General features: G+C 33.6%; 1 protein-coding gene across 2 annotated transcripts in view; it reads right to left on the bottom strand.

Annotated features, from left to right (window-relative positions):
• Nucleotides 1-21,633, bottom strand: part of LOC118187088 (axonemal dynein light intermediate polypeptide 1-like) — a 95,688-nt gene that overhangs the window by 65,397 nt on the left and 8,658 nt on the right. For both annotated transcript variants that reach the window (XM_085817900.1, XM_035357270.2), the window contains exon 2: nucleotides 12,901-13,019. In XM_085817900.1, the coding sequence (XP_085674026.1) occupies nucleotides 12,901-13,019 (119 nt within the window). The remainder of the gene's footprint in view (nucleotides 1-12,900; nucleotides 13,020-21,633) is intronic.

Here is a 21,633-nt window from a genome sequence, read left to right on the forward strand (position 1 = left end):
CTAAAGCTATGTTCAATAAATGTGGGAAGTAGACAAGATACACAGGAAGTGTATACGAAACCCTTTATTTTTCTCTCTTTACAATGATTTCCGGACTTCGGAATACAGAGACCAACCACTTGTGGTCTGAACGTAAGAATAAAAATATTAACTAAATTCTAACTAAACTAACTTTGGATTAATAAACAAGTGTCTACTTGAAGATTGGCCGTATATTAACAGAAAGGCCGTATGTAGTACAGAGAACTGTTAACACTACGATACGTTTAAAATTATCAAGAGGATTAAACCTCTGGCCTTGAAGGCAACCTGCAACCGAGTAAAACTGCTATGGCAAGCGGCCTGCTCCTAATAACTCCTTCCTCTCTCTTGCTTGGCAAAAAGCCACAACTTAAGTACTTGGCTTTCGCAAGACAAATTTGCATAAATAAGTTAAAGCTTTAAATTCTGGCCGGAAGTAGAAAATAAGAAGTGATAGTAAAGATTTAAAATAAAATAAACGTTAGTAAAACTTAAGATCCTTACAGCCTAAAGGGAGAACTGTTTTTACGGAAGACTTTCTAAGGCTACTGGCTATATTACACGTGTACCTATATTACACGTAGTTGAAAACACAAAAACTTCCAAGAAGCCAGCTCGCTCTCCCGAAACTGAAAGCTGCGTAAGCAATAATTACTGGATGTTCTTAATTGCATCCTGTGTTCGATTTCCGAGAACAGAAAGATTTAAATACCGTGAAATTTGTTGTCGTATGAAATATTGTTTCTTTAAATACAACTCAATTATTTCTCTTATGGAAATTGAAACTTTTAAAGCAGGCTGAATGTCAATTTTCGACTTTTGTCGCATATAAAAAGAGTAAACATTTATTTTAATTTTATTGTATAAGAAACAGAGCTCGAAAAACGTTTTCCGCAGAGTAATTTCCACATATATTGATTCTAAACGCATACATTCAGTTATAAAATATGTAATAAAATATGCAATTTTCTAGAAACAGCTTCTGGAATTTGTAGTAGCAAATGACAATATTTTATATAAAAATAGCCAATCAATGAAATATTCGATGTAATTTAATTAATTAAATAAAAAGTTCCGTACTTTTGCTCTAAAATTTGCAAAACAAGACTATTTCTTTCGACTTCCTCATTCAGTAGATTACGGTATTGATTTAGAACACAAAAACTATAGAATTCCTTAATTTGCTTTGGTTTAATAAGTTTTTTATTTGCTGGGAAAATAAAGAACACATGTGAAATCAGTTATTTTCCAAGACTGGAACGCCATCCTAGGGTTGATGTTCCAACGAAAACCATCTGAACATGCTTTCTCAGAACTTCGAAAATGTTTTACCCTTTTCATAATGGGCAATAAAATGCAATTCTACTCTTGTGAGCTGTCACATTTAAAATAGAACTACTTCCAGTTGCTTCCGTTAATTGAAATTATAATAGCTTTTTGCTGCTCTTATTTCCTGAAATATTCAAGAATTACACGAACTGTACATCCCCATTTTTTTCTGAACTCGGTAAAAATTTCTACGACGTAATTATTTCATGAGATAATAACAATGCATTATCTGTACAAGTTTTTATAAAAAAGGATAAAATTTTCAAAGGAATATGACTATAGTCGTTTTTTACGCTTTTAAATTGAGTTATGATAAGAACTTTGATATTTAAGATAAAAATAACACACCGAACAATTAAAATTTGGTGTTAACACAAGAACAATTAAGATTAATTAAGAAAAAAGATTAATTTAGAAGATTTTAATTTAATCTTCTAATCTTTAGTAGATTTTTAAATTTAATCTTCTAATCTTTAAAAGATTTTTAATTTAATCTTAATTTAGAAGATTTTAATCTAATCTTAATTAGATTAATTTAGAATATTTCAATTTAATAATTAATTAATCTACAGTCAAACAACAAAAATCAATGTAATTTTTAAATTTTCACAGGACTAGATGGCTTGGTAATCATCGAAACTAGTCCTGTGAAAATTTGCAAGTATTACGCTGATTTTTGTTGTTTGACTTCTAAATTAATAACTTTGATACTATTTATCATTTAGTATCTAAAAGCCAATGGCCTAAAGTGCATGGATTTCAGTTATCTTGTGAAATATATAGTCTTCCTCTTCCTCGATATGGTTCAATCAAATGCTATTATGTGTGAAAGTATTTTATGCATAACATTACCTAAAACTAATTAAACAAAGTGGAAAATTCGAAAATAGTTAAGCTATCTGGTTTTAATTTAACATGAAATTCTTAGAATACATCAGAAATTCTCAAACAGAAGAAGGAAGTTATTTCACTGTTTGGATATGCCTTTAATTTAGGTATCTGAATAGTGACTGAATCTTACTCAAGAATAATCAGAGAAACTTTCAGAAACTAAAACCTTTCAGAAAAGTTTTATGATCAATAAGAAAAGTTCAGAAAAGCTTTATAACGAAATAATAAGTTTCCATTTTGTTTATAGAATTTGCTTTTCTTTCTGCGAATATTATAAATTTTAATTAATTTGAAAATACTAAACTTTGATTTCAGATTAACATTAACCATGCGTTCAATTACTTATTAAATAAAATTCTCTAAATGTTATGAATGTTATCCAAACTGAAGGAAGTAATGCTAATTTCATCTAAGTTATAACACGTATGCAAAACTTTTATTAAAATATTGCATAAACAGGAATTATTCGATTTAAAAAAAAATCTTCTTAAGTCCTTCTAAATCTTCTTAAAAAAATCTTCTTCCATTTTTTTAGCAAAAACCTACTACCCTTATCTATATAACTGATTATCAGATGTTTTCTCTAATTTTGGAAAGGATAACTTTAACAATTTTTGGAAGAAAAGGCACGTTGGATATATTATTTTAAGTTGATATTCGTTATAACGGCAAGTCTGTAAAATCCATAGTCGATGCCCATACCGACTATTCCGCTACAAAATCCAAGTGGCGTATCAAATCAGATTCTGCTATAACAGCCATATCTTATAACGTTGGATGCCCTAACTTTGAAGTCCGAATTAATTTTATTATTTATTTCATATTTTGTGAAACTTTAATGAATTTTCGAGCAGCAAACTCATCGATTTGAAAGCGATCAGTGGCAATACTGTTCAAAATAAAACATTCTTATCTCAATCGCGCGAGACTACTGCCATTCAGAAAAGTGTAAGATTTTCAATTTCAGACTCGGCAATATGAAAGGAATGTATTGCCGCGTCATAGAGCTTCGTTTTTTAATTAAAAGTGGAAGTTAAAAAAAATTGCCTTCAGCCATTGTGCACGAAGGAGCTCTCCGTTTTGCTTCTGAATGAGCCTAACTGCAAAGACTCGCCTCAGGGTGATATTGATCTAAGCCTAGTTCATGACGACCTAGCAATCACGAGGACTTGACTGTGGAGCAGCATCCAGAAGAATTCTACTAATTCGAAGAAGCTATCTTGGGAAGAGGTGAAACGACTGTTTCTCAAATTGCTTCTTCCATTATTGCATTAAATACTCTTTACCGAACAAAACAATAGATTACCCAATAAAGCAAAATTAGGAAACCCCTAATGCAGCAACTGCCAGTCTTGTCACCGTTCATCCTATCGTGGATGCTCTAAAATTCTCCAAAAATAAACCAAATATGAATAAGTTTACCAAAACATATTTTTCAGTTGTAAGGATCTTAAGTTTTACTAACGTTTATTTTATTTTAAATCTTTACTATCACTTCTTATTTTCTACTTCCGGCCAGAATTAAAAGATTTAACTTATTTATGCAAATTTGTCTTGCGAACGCCAAGTACTTAAGTTGTGGCTTTTTGCCAAGCAAGAGAGAGGAAGGAGAATTAGAAGCAGGCCGCTTGCCATAGTAGTCTTACTCGGTTGCTGGTTGCCTTCAAGGCCAGAGGTTTAATCCTCTTGATAATTTTAAACGTATCGTAGTGTTAGCAGTTCTCTGTACTACATACGGCTTTTTGCTAATATACGGCCAATCTTGAAGTAGGCACTTGTTTGATTAATCCAAAGTTAAGTTTAGTTAGAGTTTAGTTTATATTTTTATATTCTTACGTTCAGACCACAAGTGGTTGGTCTCTGTATTCCGAAGTCCGGAAATCATTGTAAAGAGAGAAAAATAAAGGGTTTCGTATACCCTTCCTGTGTGTATTGTCTACTTCCCAAATTTATTGAACATAGCTTTAGTAAGCTCCCTGTTCCGAGTCAGGACATTTAATGTTCCCAAAGCAAGTAAGGAGGAACACAGAACCTGATAGTGGCGCCCAACGAAGAAGAATAACCATGGCCGAGTTTCAAGAAGAACCTGTGCTGCCTGCAGAAGCGGCTCAGAATCCAGAAATGCCAGCTGCCGCCCTGGAAGGATTTGGTTACATCGTCCAGACCATGCGCGCATCGATGAAACCAGAAGCAACATTTAATGGAAACTCACCGGTAACCAGTTTTCGGAAAAATTGGATGACCACTTCATGCTGTATCGAGTGCATAAGTTCCAGAAAGTCACCTTAGCTACCAGCGCTTTGAGGGGCCAAGAGCTTAATTGGTTCAAATGTATAGGCAGAAGCCTCTTGGGTCAAGCGGGAAGTCACACCTATACTTACGAAAATTTTAAGACCGCCTTAGTAAAAGCCTTCCCTGTCGTAAGAGATCGTGCAAGATTAGAAACGGAACTTTTCAGCATATATCAGCAACGAATCGAAAATCTTTCCACCTTTGTTTTAAGAACAATTCACGTCTTTAAACTCTTGTATGGAAACCGTCCGGATCCTAATATAATTCAAGTGATTTTGCCGAGGTTACTTCCTCAAGTACAAGACTTTATTGAATTAAGGAATCCGACTACACTGGAAAAGTTATCTGAGCTAGTAATCCAGTTTGAAAGTAGAAGAACGGCGGACATTGAAAGAAGACGCCAGTATGAACACCGAAGCCAGTTTGGTGCGCCAAGACCACAGCAAAGTCAAGAACACGGCAAAGGAAGCAAAGCGAATCAGTGGGCAAGGAAACCCGAGTATCCAAAAACAACCGGCGAACGTCGACAGTTCAATAATAAGCCACAAAAAAAGTCTGAAGGCCAGTGGAAAAAGAAGGAAGGCATGGAAAGGAAGAAACAAGATTTAAACTAAAATGGATTTCTGCTGACGGGAGGGTGAGGAAATCCGAAGGCCAAGAAGACCCCTCTTCCTTCAAGTTAAATACAGTGATGGTGAAAAATTTGACTCTTCCAAAGATTGAAGTGTTGGTGAATAACATCCCAGCCACTCCACTCCTGCGCAGTGTGCTTCTGCCACACAGAGCGCAGTGTTCCTGTGTGGCAGAAGATTTTTTAGGAAGTATTTCCGTAAATACCGCATATATAATTCAGATAATACGACAGTGTTTGCGACAGTCTTAATACGACAGAGAAAGATGCAAGTGCATAGGTAAATTACCGTTATACGTTCGTATCAAGGACGAGCAAGTAAAGTTTATGTTTTTATCGTAAAGAATTTGCATGCACATATCATCTTAGGGATAGACTTTCTTTCAGAGGCAGAAGCAACGCTGGATTTTAACGAAGCGTCCCTTAAGCTGACGATGAAACCAGTTCGAGAAGGAAAAACAGAACCACCAATGTTAAACCTTGACCACCTGCCTAAGGAAGAGCAACAAAAAATTCGACAAGTGGTAAGTGAATTTGCTTCGTTATTTAGTGATATTCCAGGATTTACTCAAATTATTAACCATAGTATCGACACCGGAGATTCACTGCCAGTTCGCCACAAACCATACCGATATGATAAGAATAAAGAAAAAATTATAGAGTGGCACATTAGAGATATGTTACGTAAAAAGATCATAACGTCCATCTCAAGTAGTTATGCTAGCCCGGTTTTGTTATGTAAGAAAAACAATGACTATCCGGTAACACATCCAAAAGGGTGGCGTTTTGCAATTGACTATCGTAAATTAAACTCCATGACTAAATATCCGGTATATCCGTTACCTATTATCGAAGAAATTCTAAGGAACATAACTTCTACCAAATACATGACTACTTTAGACTTAACGACTGGTTATTTTCAAATAGGGGTTAGACCGGAAGATGTGCCTAAGACTGCTTTTATAACCAAGTCTGGCACTTATGCATTCCTGCGTATACCGTTTGGCCTTTCAGGGTCACCGGCCACATTTCAGCGATGTATGGACATTGTGCTAAGGCCTGTTCTTGGAAAGACCACATTTATCTATTTAGACGATATCATTATTACTAGTGATAATCTGGACCAACATGTACAGGATTTAAGACAGGTGTTTTCATTATTAAATGAGGCCGGTCTAAAAGTTAATGTCGAAAAGTGCAAATTTGCAGCCCCTGAATTAAAATATTTAGGTTACAAAATATCTCAGAAAGGAATCGAGACGGACGAATCAAAAATAATCGCTGTGCAAAAGTATCCGCCGCCAAATACTTCGAAGAAGCTCTCTTCTTTTCTAGGACTTTGTTCATATTATAGGTCCTTTATAAAAGATTTTGCAGCTATTGCTGAACCATTGTTAAAATTAAAAAGGAAAAAGGCAAGATTCTCGTGGACAGCCGAAACCAATAGAGCTTTCGAAAAATTAAAGCAAGCATTAACGAGAGCCCCTGTTTTGAAATTTCCTGAAAATGATGAGAATTTAGAAATTTCAGCGGATGCTTCCGATTATGCGGTAGGAGCGGTACTTTCGAAAAATCAGCAGCCCGTGGCATTTTTTAGTCGAACTTTAAATCAAACACAAAGAAATTTTTCCGCTACTGAGAGAGAGGCACTTGCAGTTCTGTTAGCAGTGCAAAAGTTTCGAGTCTATTTTGGAAGGGCGCCAATAACAGTGTATTCTGATCATGCGGCGGTAACTAGATTGTACTCAGAGAAAAACGTATCCCCAAGGTTAATAAGATGGGCACTAAAGTTACAAGAGTATAATCTGGTAATCAAGTACACCCCCGGAAAGGAAAATATCGTAGCAGATGCCCTATCCAGAATAAAAATAGATGAAGAAGGTAATACTGTAAAGGTGGCAATGCTCACAGCATGTACAATAAATTCCCGAGAAACTGTAATAACCGAACTGGGTAAGGATCCTGAATTTAGAAACATTTATGAGTATTTAAAGGATCCTGAAAATTTTAGCCACGAAGATATTGTGGCGATAAGAAATAGGGCGGCCCATTACGAACTAATAGATGGTCTATTATTTTATACAAAAACTACAAATTCCAACAACGAATTTCGACCTGTTATTCCAGCTAGTCTTAGATTAAATATACTGCAGGAGTTACACGACTCCCCTTTAGCTTCTCATGCTGGTATTCGAAAAACCATCCAACGCGTACGCGAAGCAGTTTATTTTCCTGAACTGCAAAAGTTAACAAGGGCGTACGTCCAGTCCTGCACAACATGTCAAGCAGTTAATTATATTAATTTCCGCCCGGCCGGGTTTCTAAATAGCATTAAATCCGAATTTCCAAATGAAATAATTGGCATCGATTTATTGGGCCCTTTCCCAAAAAGTCAGTTAAATAAAAGTCGGTATCTCCTTGTTATGGTTGATGATTTTAGTAAGTGGACCGAAATTGTTCCCTTAAAACGAGCCATCGCGAAATTAGTTACTGATTCTATTTTAAATAAATATATTTTTAAAAATACGGGGCGCCCCTAAAAGTTATATCGGATAATAGTCCTCAATTTGTAAGTAATATATTTGAAGACATGTGCCAAAAACTGGGCATATGTCATTTAAAAATGGTCCAGTATCGGCTGCAATCAAATATAGCGGAACGGGTCAATAGAAATATAGTGAAAATTATCCGTAGTTATGTTAAAAATTTTCATAAAAGCTGGGATAACTATGTCAATGAATTAGCTTTCGCCCTTAGGAACGCAAAACATGATACAACGGTCAAAACTCCTGCTGAGTTATTTTTAGGCAGAAAGATTATAACGCCGTTAGATAAATTATTTTATGTTCAACAAAGAGCCCCAGAATTCAAAATGGGCGATACAGAAAAATTAATTAAAGAAGCAAAAAAGAACACTGAAGTAGCACAGAGAAAACAGAAACTTTATTATGATATGAAACGACGGGGAGTAACTTATAAAGTAGGAGATGAAGTGTTAAAAATTAAGCATTCATTTTCTTCAGCACCAGAAGATAAAACTGCCAAATTGTTTCCACGATTTGAAGGATCATATGTCATAGAAAAAATAACTCAGGCTGTAGTGCTGTTAAAATCCAGGAATCGTGAAACATTCTCCGCAAACATTGACCAGATAAAACCATTCTATAATCGTAATAAAATGCAAATATTTAAAGATCTTTTGCAGGATCCGGCACGGCAGGCACGGCAGGCACAAGCCCTAGAGGTGGAACAACGACGATCACAAGGGCAAGCCATTAGGAGGCAGGAGCAATTGAAAAGAAAGTTTCCCCGTTGGAAAATTGAAGGTAACAAGAAAAAGAAGCCGTTCCTCCGACCAGAAAAGAGAGAGCACGACCACCTCCAGAATGAAGAAGGGAGAAGTACGACGAATGCAAAGAGAGCCAGGAGAAATGACGGCAACTATAACCCGGCTCCAAAACGGAAGATCTACCCATCGGACAGGAGTCTACGCAGCAAATGTCGACGAATTGATGAAGGAACACCGGCTGCGGAGGCAAAGAAACAAGGAAAATTTGAACAGCCAGCGACGAGATCCAAGCAGGAACGAGAGAGAGTTGTCCCGGTTCCGCCAAGACCAGCTGCCATCAAACGGCCGAGACCACAGGCAGAGGCTAAAAAGAAAGTCTTCAAGGGTGACCAAACTGGAAGGAAAAGAAAGCCCATAGAGGAAGGAACTGAAGGGCGAACCCGCACAAGAAGGAAGATAAACCAAACCGTAATCTGCGCTACCTTCCAGGACTGGGCAGAAAAAAGGATGTCCGAATATCACAAAGATAAGTAAAACTTTATGTTACTTTGAAACCTTAAGTTAATCTTTCATTTTTACTGCAAGTGGCAGAATTCAAGACGTTTTACCTCATGTAAGGTCTACCTTAATCGCCAAAAAGGCGAGAAATGAGTTGTTACCTATTTTAGTATTATGGTTTTCAATTACTCGCGAGTAAAACTAAAATTAATGTATAATAGGAATGTGTAAATACTTGAATATTGTAAAAGTTATTGTATAAAATTTTATTTAAAAAGATTTTGGCAAGAAAGAAGTTTTAGTCTGAAAGACTTTTGAAATGTAGTATTTCAATGTAGAAGAATTGGCACTTGCTTGGAAAAGAATAGAAGTTAACAATGTACTACTAATGTATGTTTTAAAATGCGTAAAATTAACGGCATGTTAATATGTCCTTATATACAATGTGAACTGTTATTTTAAACGTTAAGAAATACTGTGATATGTTAAAAGTGAAAGTAATGAAAAAAACTTTTAACTTATTCGTGTGACTGTAAAAAGAGCAAATTATTGTGAATATGTGTTAAAGGTTGAATGAATGTAGTTAGGCTCTCTGACGCTACACTTCAGAGTTAGCCACTTTCAGAATAGTACCTCAGGGCTTAGAGATGAATATAAGGTGTGTTATGAGGTCTTGTTATGTTGAATTTTAACACGTTAGTGTTTTGATTGCAGGCGGTAGTGTTGAACACTTGTAAATAAACGCGTTCGTGTTTGGTGTTTTCCTTTACAACACATGTCAGAGAGCAAGGGGAGAGTATTAAATAACGTCATGAATGAAATAAGAATGTTAAGATAAATATAAGTATTCATGTTACTTGCCATTTAATTGTGTAACATTTCATTAAACTAATCTGGAAGGAACCAGATTTCAACTAAGAAGTGCTTAGATGCAGTACAGATGAAAAGTTATTGTCCATGGAGTTGATAATGTAAAAATCGATTTTTTTTTAATTTTCTAATTTCTAGTGAGAAATGTTTGTAAAAGATTGGCCTCGCGTTAGATTCTAGAGCTAAAAGTTTTCAACAAGGTCGTTTTAGACCTGAGTTTCAAACTAATTAACTCTGGCGGGAAGTATGTAAGGATCTTAAGTTTTACTAACGTTTATTTTATTTTAAATCTTTACTATCCCTTCTTATTTTCTACTTCCGGCCAGAATTAAAAGCTTTAACTTATTTATGCAAATTTGTCTTGCGAACGCCAAGTGCTTAATTTGTGGCTTTTTGCCAAGCAAGAGAGAGGAAGGAGTATTAGAAGCAGGCCGCTTGCCATAGTAGTTTTACTCGGTTGCTGTTTGCCTTCAAGGCCAGAGGCTTAATCCTCTTGATAATTTTAAACGTATCGTAGTGTTAGCAGTTCTCTGTACTACATACGGCTTTTTGCTAATATACGGCCAATCTTGGAATAGGCACTTGTTTGATTAATCCAAAGTTAAGTTTAGTTAGAGTTTAGTTAATATTTTTACATTCTTACGTTCAGACCACAAGTGGTTGGTCTCTGTATTCCGAAGTCCGGAAATCATTGTAAAGAGAGAAAAATAAAGGGTTTCGTATAGCCTTCCTGTGTGTATTGTCTACTTCCCAAATTTATTGAACATAGCTTTAGTAAGCTCCCTGTTCCGAGTCAGGACATTTAATGTTCCCAAAGCAAGTAAGGAGGAACACAGAACCTGATACAGTTACTCCTAAGCCTTCAACAACCAGACTACCCGTTTAAGTCGAAGAAAATTTTAGATGAAAAGCAAAATATTCCTACACACGAAGCTAACGCCAGTTCTACTAAAACCAGCATTTTGAAAGAAAATTCACAAAATACATATTGCAACAATGAAACAAGCATAATTTATGCAAGTATATTTAGTTGCATTAAAGAAAACAGTGACGTGATAGAAAAAAAACAAACTCACTTTTATGATCCTAATCATTAAAAAATCAGTGCCTTAACTCAGGAGTTGTCAGGACTCAATAGATGGAATGCACATCCAGTTTGAAATTAGGAAGAGAATTAGTGAATACTCTGACTGAACATTAAACTTTTAAATTCTGACGCTTAATTTTTAATTATCTGATTTTCCACACCTTGCTTTAACGCTTGCTTATCGTTTTTCTTATACAAGCCTCACTTCCTTTTCCCCCATTTATTCGGCTATTCCTTTCAAAAGCGTATTCTGTAAAATGTCTCCCCGCCCATCCACCATTACCTGCATTATTTTTATCACACATCTTACCTCCAGCCTAAGAACAGGATCCCAACTTGCAAGATTCGTCATGAAAGATTTTAGTCTAACTTTTATTAGCACAGGACTCTTCCGCTAAATAAACCACCTTAGAAAAAATAACCAACAGAAGATATATGTAATTCTTGTACGCCCGGTCCTGTGTGTAGCAGCCTGTAATAAAACAAAAAAATAATAGCTTAGCGCGGGCTGAAATAAAATATTTTCATCTTCCACGTGCCAGTATGTTGCCACTCAGTAACCCAAGACATTAATCGAAGCAAGGAGCCGAATGCACCTTGGTGACAGCCAGACTAGCTCAGTTCCCATCCCCCCCCCACCAATTTTGAGCAATAGCACTCCGGGAGCATAGGCCCGTTGATCTTCCACCCATATTTCCCTACCCTAACCAATAGACTTTCGGCTCGGCGCGTATTTAGAGTATCCTCATACCGCACAGAACTTATACAAACATCCATGTCTTCTCTGGAATTCGAACTCGAGTCCTTCGATACTGCAGTCAGAGTCACTAACCACTATCCCGGGTGAGAGAAGAAATTAAGCTAGTTGAACTTAATGAAATCGTCACATACTTTTTCTTTTTTATGATGATTATTTTAGGTGGCTGGTGCACAAGCGGCTACTTTTTAACGGTATAATATAGTGAATATAAAAATACACTCTATCCGGCAATCTGGAGATACGCTGTTTTTAAATATTTTGCTGTTGAATTGAATTTTATGTGGCGTAAGTGCGAAGAAAGTAATATTTGATAAGAAAAAGTTAACTGACAAAAATCTACTAATAAAAAGGCAAAAAAATTAAGCCACTGAGAAAAGACTGAAAAAAAAACAGAAAAATTTATGGCAACACTTGACGCTGCATCGTGCTATGCTATGCGGCTTTTAAAATATTTGTAATTTTGCTGCTGAATTGTATATGGCGTAAGTGCGAAAAAATTTGCTTAATAATAAAGCGAAAAAGACAAAACAAAAGCATTAGTCTAATGAGACAGATCATTCATGTTATTAATATAAATAGTTATACAGATCTTGGTTGTTATTTCAATTTTTATTTGTAAACTGACTAAAGAAATCCTGTTTTTAATTTGTGGTGTGCATTGTATATTTATCCCTGAGGAATTTAAAGACCGTAAAAAATAATTACTTTCTTATCAGTATTGTTGTATATATGCATCGACAAAACTAAAAATGTATTAAAACTCCCATCAAAGAATATGAATCTTATGTTTGGAAATGAGAAATAAACGAATCTCCGATAGCTAATTATCATTGATCACTTATCTATAATTTTGTCTTTGGTTCAGCGGAAGTCATACACAGAACTTCTTAACATGTGAACTGGATTTTATTAAAGCTGTCAAATTCACAAAAATTTACCTTCTTTTGTTAAAGACATGAATTCCAATTCGCCTTCAAAATTCGAATATCTTACTTTTAAGCGTTTTTCTCGAGAGATGGTGTTACGTTTTGTTTTGTTCTTTTCTTCTAAAGAAAAGGGACCTATGTCAGATTGCTTTCGAAGTCGACTGAGTTTTTTCAAAATCTATGACTTTCTGAGGCAACCATTTTTGTCTAATTTTAAATTATAAACTGTAAGTTAGATACCTACACTGCATGCTCAGAATTAGGCAACGTTTAATTTTCATTATTATTGATAAATTCTCTTATTACCTGGGTGGCAGAATAGCATCCAAAATTTCAGCAACTTGATGTTCTTTTGATTTTGAATCCTGGCGAGATGAACGAGCTGATGATGGCTTTTCTCTAATACTTGGAAAACGACTTTCCTTCTGAAAGAGAAAACTTTACTAAAACACATATATACAGATACAGAGATATGCATAATAGTGATTCTAATTCCCTTAATATTGGGGAAAAAACGCGTAGCATTGCTTTCTTTCAATTTTTTAATCTGCATACGGAAACCAAGTACTTTCTGAAGCTTTTACATGTCTGTACTCTTCCCTATTCTCTTTCTTATTCTAAGCACATCAAGTTTTGTTATAGTCATATTGCTCGTGAACAGGGATTTGCATTTATACTAAGTATATTTGCTGAAAATAATTTTATTACTGCTTTTTTTGTTACTTTCGTCAGCATTCCTTCTTTTCTCATCAACAAATGTTTCTGTACGGAACAAACAGATTTGCATGACTGCCAAGACCATCCGAAAAGACAAGTTACAAAGTTATAGAGTAATCTGTAATGAAATAATTTATATTAGGAAATATATATTTTCGGGTAACTCATTACAGAAGAGCTTCCATATAATTTGCCACAATACTCTATTTAATTTCATATTACTATATTTAATTCTAGCAGCTATCTGGAGCTCGAGATTTAGTGTTAAGCAGGCATAATGCAGATTGCGGTGCGCGTTAACTTGATTTTTTTCGCTAATTAGCTAAAATAACCAGCACACTACTGTCCACATTGTTTTTCGCTATATTTACTCGCTTAATTAGAAACCAACTGAGATCTTCTGAAACTTTCGTCTCCTGGTCACATGAGTAGAAAAAAATCGCCTCATGACATGCTCATAGTCCCATAAGCAGACACTACGATATTTATCGATTGATTGAAACTTAAAATGTTTTACCGTTCGAAGGACATGGAGCTATATTAACGTACATACACGCACGCACACGAATAACATAAAGATATACATTTCGTATATATTATTGTTATGGAACTAGATTTCCTAAGCCGGAAGACAAAACTGGTATACAGAGGCTGTTCACACATTTTTAGACAATTTTCATTGTAATTACAAAAATATTTTCCCTAAAATTTTTATGTTTTAAATACTGTGTTTTATAACCGTTATCCTTCACTATCTTTACACATCCTAATTTCTAATACAATAAGGCCTTTTGTAATATCGGAAGAAGTGTTTTATCTCATTACTCTTGAGCAGCTTCCCAAAGTATAAAAAGTTTGGACAAAGGTCGGCGTTTGGACAACTCGCTTTTTAAAATTCCCAAAGTGCAAAAATACATTGGTGATAGATTAGGAGATTTAGTATAAATATGAAAGAAGTGTATGGCCTTAATACTTGTTTCTTGTTCCACTTTTTCCAGGAAAATTACACTAGATTTTGACATGTCGCTGCTTGCTTTGACTTGATGCAGTTCTACTGATGGATCACGCTGTGGGTAAACAGAAATATTTCCTGTTTGAAAACTGAGTATAAAATATGTTTTTGATTATATGTGGGAGTTTAGCTTAATACATTTCTCCACTCCCTTTATTCTTAATTTGCCGTTAAGTGATAGACCAGCAATAATCGTAAATTCCTTAGAAAAACTTTCTTCAGATTCCTTGAAACCATGTTTTAAGATCTTTTTCTTTAAACATGGTTCTTCTTTGAGGCTAGTGAATGGATTTCTTTTAATTGCAGTCATTTAAATACACCCAAGGTTTGCCTATTGTGAAAATATTTCTCCTTTTTGTCCAGCTAAATGTTTCTCAAAAACAATTCTGTAGCGCGTTCAGTGTTATGTCATGGAGAAATTGAGATGGCATTATGTTTTTCTGCCCTTTTAAGATTCAAATCAGCATTAATGACTTCGTTTACAGTTGACACTGAGCATTTTAATAATTTTGCAGCTGCCCTTTGACTTGGCGGATTTTCTTTTAGCATTTAAATAATTTACTATTGCAATATTCGAAACATTTTGTTTTTTTCCTTGTATATGTATTTGGAACAATTTTTCCACTTGAAGCTAAATTTTGACTTTTTCCCCCTGTGCTATTGACAACATTACCTATCGTAGCTGTAGCTACCGAAATACCATTTTAAGCCACCACAGCGTTTTTTTAGTAACTAAAAATGAATAATTTTCTTCGGGAAGAACACAAACATAGCCTTCCAACCATTACTTCTTTAAAAGCAACATTTTGCATGAAAACAAAATTTTCAAGTAGGAGACGATAATTATACTTTCAAAAATCGAGTTGCAGTTAAAAAAAAATCCAAGCAGAAAAATTTTTGACAGTAATCATCTAAAAAGTGTGCGAACAGCTTCTGTTTATTCATGTTTTGTTTGTTTGTTTATTTATGTTAAACATTATTATGTTTTGTTGTTCTGAAACATTATCAATTCTTTCTTGAAGCTTATAAACCAAGACTTCTTAGAGGGAGAAACTACTTATGTAAGAAATTTTTATTTGGGCTCTACTCTTAATAGTTAGCGATATACAACTGCAAACGAAATTGTGAATACTGCTTAAACTTTTCATGTTTTGCGAATTTACATGCTGGTGTAAATGTAATACATATTTAAATATAAGTGTTTATATATCAACTAAAAGTGAGTTTAATTAAAATTCAACACAATTCAAATTTGAAAAATTCGCATACCTGCAGTATAAAACGTTAGGCTTACTTAATATAGGTGTAACGCAATCAGAAAGTGAAATGGAACTGGAAACTATTTTGGCTATCGCAATCTTTGGTGATCAATCAAATGGCAGCAGCTGAGAGACATTATAATTTGAAAAGGTATAAATTCGATTTCAAAGTCAGTTTCACTGTTTTATGTAAGATGTTTATTAACATGAATTAAAATGAAAAATGTGAATATTCTTAGCATTTATTGAAATTTAGAGAATAAACAGAACATCTACCTCAAATAAGGGTGTCTACTGGAATTTGCAGGAATAAGGAGGAAAAAAAACACGATTTTTATTATATTGGAATTTGATCTTTCCTGTACTAAAAATGCATAGAGAGTAGCTAAAATAGAGACTAAATAATAAGCATAGGATTTTTTTCACGTCATAAATAAATTAGTTCATTAAGAAATGAAGTAAGAAACAACTAAAAAAGGATAAAAATTCTACGAGTAATACGACAAAAAAGGGTAAGTTTGTATCTCAAAGGCAGAATAATTTCATCTGAGAGCATCAGATTTAAATTGTGTTTAATAATGTTTCTAAAAGCTCAAATAACTTCAAGTAATTCTTTAAATAATTAAGTAATTAATTCCTCCCCATTGATTTTTCTGCCCATTTAAGACATTTTTCTATTATACCCACACTACTCATTTTTAATCCTGTTGTTAAATTCAGATATGACCTTTTTTCTTTAGGCACTTATTTTTTTCAACGACTGACAGGTTTTTTTTTTTTTATTTTATTTATTTATTTTTTTTTTTTTTTTTGTCTTTCTAAAATTCACTGAAAAAAACAGTTTTACTTGATATTGATCTTAGGGCCCTAAATAAAAATTTTCTTCTTTTAATCATACAGATTTTTTATTCTTTCCTCTTTTTCTTTTCAGCCAAAGGAAAGAATGCCCCATAAAGGACTTTTATAAGAAACTTCCTCGTACCTACGTTACTATGAGAAGAATCCCGAAAACACCCATTCAGCCAGCCCGGTGGAAGGGGATTTGAGTCCCGAGCCGAACTATTAGCGACTTTACTGCTCAGCCACTTTTGGGCCACTCTTCCGTCTTAACAAACATTTTATAATTTTTCGTCCTCTTCTTGCTTTATTTCTTAGTAACTTTGTTTCCTGATAAATATAAACAAAGCTTTTCTACTTTAGTAATTCTATAACCAAATTATCTTACGCCTTCAGCACAAAAAATATCACTCTTAGATTTTAAAACGATCCTGCTGAAATTCGCTTGCTTAAGTCCTGATTGCTTACGTTTAAAGACATCTATAAAAGTTCTTTGAAACTATTTCTTTACATAATAGCTTTAAATAAAATTTAACTATATATTAAATGTGTTTCCATCTTCTTCACTTGTACTCCAATGATATTGGTAATCTCCATTTTCTGTAAAATAAATACAGAAACAAACTTTTCTCCTACTCAAGACATGATGTACCGCAGCTACCACCATTTGATTTATCTACAGAACGAGGAATGTGTTCATCAGAAGTTTCCACTTCCAGTTAACTTCTTCACTAAGTCACACACTGTGGAAACTTGGTAAAGTGTGAATTCCAGTTAACTTCCCAGTGTGGATATTTGTTTTTTCAATAATAAAACTATAATTTGTCTGCAAAGATCAAAGAAAGGATCAAAAGGAAATACTCGGAAATGTCTTAATTTTTTAAAAACTTTTAGGTTCTCTATTTCTGAAAACACTGCCATTATTCGAAAAATATTTAAATGCAGCGAAATTTCCTAAATCCAGAAAGGAACGATCTGTCATTTAGTTAACCATGAAGTTAACTTAGATTTAAAAATGAATGATAAAACATTCAGTTCTGCCCTCTCCCCCAGATAAATCATAAAATTTAAGATCTTGCTTTAAATTTACTCTAATCCAACTATTATTCATTCTACAGCTGATAAAAATGGTCTAATCGTTTGTTATGCGAAAAAGTTGTGATTGTGTCCCAAAACAATTATATGAGTATCCACACTGCTTTATCGCCAAAACATTTTTTCAGCTTCTGTCTTCTTCATTGTTAAAATCGTTGATAAATTCTCACAGTCTCAAAACTCATTAAAAGATATCATATTCAGCCTGTTACTAATGGGATAAATTTTAAATGCTTTCCAAATTGCACTAATTTGATATTCTATATCTCTCATTTGCTTCTGATCTAGAAGTTGAACTGCACCCTTAGCTAAATATTGAATTTCTAGGATTCATCTACTGTTTTTCCTATAATGTTTCATTAGAAACTACTGTATATAATTTCAATCTGTCAGCAAACAAAAGAATATTTCTCTCTAGAATAAAAGTCACGGTTTCTTTTTAAGTTAAATCATTTTTATTAATATTCAGCTGATGGAAAGCTAAAATGTCTTCAAACTAGTCTTCAAGAATTCCTTTTTTTCTCATACATAATTTCTGATGTTACACTCTTTCTAAACAGAAGTTACTTTGTTTTCCAAAACAATTACTACTTTCGAATTCAAGACTGGTTACTGAAAAATCCCTCAATCTTGTACTTATTGACATTTGCATGCACTGTTTTGAGACCATATTATTTAAACTATTCTTTTTGGATTCTCTACGTTAACGACATTTTTGCTCTTTTCGATGTCAAAAGGCATAATTTAAAAAGTTCCTTGCCCATCATGGTATAAACACCTTATTTTATTCTAACCAATTATTTTTAGTATGAGTTTCCTTTCCCTCCTGATTTCAGTTTCCTGCCGGAATGTAAATTTCAATGACGTAGTATGCAAAATCTAAGTGAGTTCAGATGTAGTATTTAAGCTTCGGTTTAAGACTTCGTGAGGGGTGGTAGCGGTGTTAGTTCCAGGTTTATGCTGCGTGTTTTGATATAGCTCTGTAGTTGGTGTTAGTAAGCCTCTTCGGATTATATTGATATTTCAAACTCGGTTTTGCTGTGTGCAGTCGATTAGCGGTCTGGAGCCAGTCGCTTAGCCATCTTAAATTATTGTGACTTTATATTTTTATTTTCTGTTCGAGTTACTTAACTACAAGTGGTGGTAATTGTGAGCACCGAGTGAATGCAAACTATCTTAGTTAAAATAAAAAGGTTATTTCGACCTTCTTCTGCAGTATCTGTTAAGACATAACGAGGATTTGCTACGCAGTCGTTTTACGTAGGGTCTAATGTGAATGCTCCGAAAAAAACACGGAGACTCTACAATGACATTTACTGATCCAGCAATCCAATTTATGTTCGTAATTGAATCTTTCAAATCTCTTCCTTTCTTAATAACTGGAGGTAATTTTCTACTTTCATCTGTCCCTCTTATCATTTTGCCAACAAAAACTGGCTTAGAACTAACGTTTTTTGTGTTCTTAAGTTTTATTCTGCGCAGCCTTCTGTTACAACTGAATTTAATTGCTTAAATACTTTTGTTATTGAGAGAGACATTGCTCCTGCTATCATTAATAATATTTTCGAAAAAATTTCCATTTATCATAATACAGTGGATTATATCAGTTTCAGAGTACTCGTGTTTCTGAAACTTATTTAGAAAAATCATCTATTAAATAAAAAAAAAGTTCTTCGGATATTTTTCACACACTCTCTTGTTTTCTTACGCTAAAGTCTGCTTGTTGTAAAAATGCATGTTCAAATAAAACAAAATATTTTATTCAAAAATTGCCCAAACCCAACTCGCACATGATTCAGTCACTTAAAAATTCTGCTATAAACGTTTGAAGAAGATAATGTTTGTAATATTTTTGAAATTTAAGGTAAATTACATCGCAAGAATTATCATTGGACTGAAACTATTGATTCTTCAGCAAAATATTTCAGTATTTTTAAATGAAAGTGAATATGGCAAGACGTTACAAATTAGTTATAAGTTCTTAGAAATTAGCATTTTAAAAAATGATAAAAAATTGTTGAAAATGTAACGTTTAAAGTCTTACAGGACTGAAAATTGGTAAACAAATAATTACTCTCTAATGCCAAATTATTTCAAATCTAAACCTTAAGGCTAGGGATTAATATTGTTACGGATTTTGTATTTAATTGGCTATTTCTAGTAGAATTGTTGTAATTAAAATTGTTTTATTTCCCGTGTAATGCAGCGTGTGACGAGTTTTCAGAGAAAGCTATGCCGAAAAGTAAAAATACAGGAGCACGTGCATTTAATAAATAGATATCTCGTAATTTATATTTAAACTGAAATAATGCAATTGTGTTTTAGCTGTAACTGTAATTCTACTATTTGGCTTTCCAGAAACCTCGAGAAATTACGAGAATCTTCTAATGACTGATTAAAAAACTTATAAAAGCCGGAGAAAAACATATCAGTTCAGTTGTTTACTAAGGTTTTACTGTTGACTGTAGCGAATTCGCGTTGAAATTGGATTGGCTTTCTCTGCGCGTTGGCTTGAGTTGTATTTAATGTTGTACGAATATCTGTGAGGTAAATTTCAGCATTTTGTTGTATTTCTTGTGATAAGAATAAATTTTATTGACATTTTATTGAACTTGTGCATTCAATTTATTACGAACCCGTACGCACGCAACAATATCAAAACTACATAAATTTTATATTTGCAAAGTAACTAAGGTGTATTTCTAAGGTCTTATTAATTATACATAGAAAATGAAACTTCTGTATGATCTGTAATCAAAGTATGGTCTGTAATCTATGTATGGTCTGTAAGCTATGTATGGTCTGCAATCAATGTATGGTCTGTAATATATAGATTTAATTAAAACATTCTTCTCATAATAATACTGTCGCATGAATTTTCATGGCAGCATCAAAATTGCTATGTTCTCTATCTTAACACAGTATTTTCATATTACACATAATTCCTGAACATCATTCGTTTAGTTCAATAATTCAAATGTATCAGGACACCAAAAATGAATTCACACGTGAAAGAGCAATGATCAGTTCTCTAATATAAGAATTCAAGTTCAACACGTAAATTTAACTTAGCGGCTTAAGGTCAGTAATAATACCAAAATTTAATAAGTTTACAGGCGCCATCTTTATATGCAAGCCCCAACAACTCATAATTAATTAAAGTGACCTTACCAGGTTCGTAATTAAGAATCCATAGATTACGTGGAATTAATCATGGGGTGGCTTAATAGGTCATGTAAAATCAACAAAAAACGAAGCTTACCATAAAACATTACCATAAACATACCATAGCGTATTTATTATATATAAGCTGGATTAAACTTTTTTGGTATCAGATAACTAGCTAGACCATTATAAAACCATTATAAAATTTTTATCAACTATTTAACTTAAATTACTATCAATAAAATTGTAGTTTAGGCACAATCAACTTTTATTATCATTATTTCTTATAACCAATAAAATCATAGCTACTTTTACTAGGTGTCCGCCAAAAACATTGCGGCAAATACATCCCAGGCTAAAACCTTACGGGAAAAACAATGCAAGAGGAAAACGTCGTCATGTGAAACATCGCGGGAGAAAAGAAAGCAAGGAGAAAGCATTGCCAATTCTAAAATATCGTGGCAGAAAATAAAGCGGTGCAAAATCTTCACAGTTTTTTGTGCTTATTATCGTGGTAAAAAAAATAAAGCTCCTAAAAATCATCGCATAGATACGTTTTTTGACTATAAAAATATGAAATGATCTCACGCGTAATGATTTGTGAACGTAAGAAGTAAGAAATAGTTTCATCTCTATATTGCGTTTGTAGATAATGTATTTTTGCTGAAAAAGCAAGAAAGAAGCTCAAAATCTGAAAACTTAAGATCTGCATTTAAAATCTGAAAATTATCAAAAATTAATGTTACGTAGTTTAGTAGAATTTAAAATTTATATTGCCAAATAATAAAAGTTGTTATTTAATTAACCTGTTTTATAAAGGCGTATTAGCACATTTTCATAAAAAATATAGCATAAAAAAATAGAAAGAGAAAAGTACATAAGTTTAATATTCCGTTAATTGCCATACATAACATTAAATTTTACTAATTTCTAAAGTTCGAATACTTAAGTTTC

The sequence above is a fragment of the Stegodyphus dumicola genome, chromosome 6, assembly GCF_044657685.1.
Source record: "Stegodyphus dumicola isolate Sdum_Otavi_A_Nest chromosome 6, ASM4465768v1".
In the NCBI taxonomy this organism is placed as follows: Eukaryota; Metazoa; Arthropoda; class Arachnida; order Araneae; family Eresidae; genus Stegodyphus; species Stegodyphus dumicola.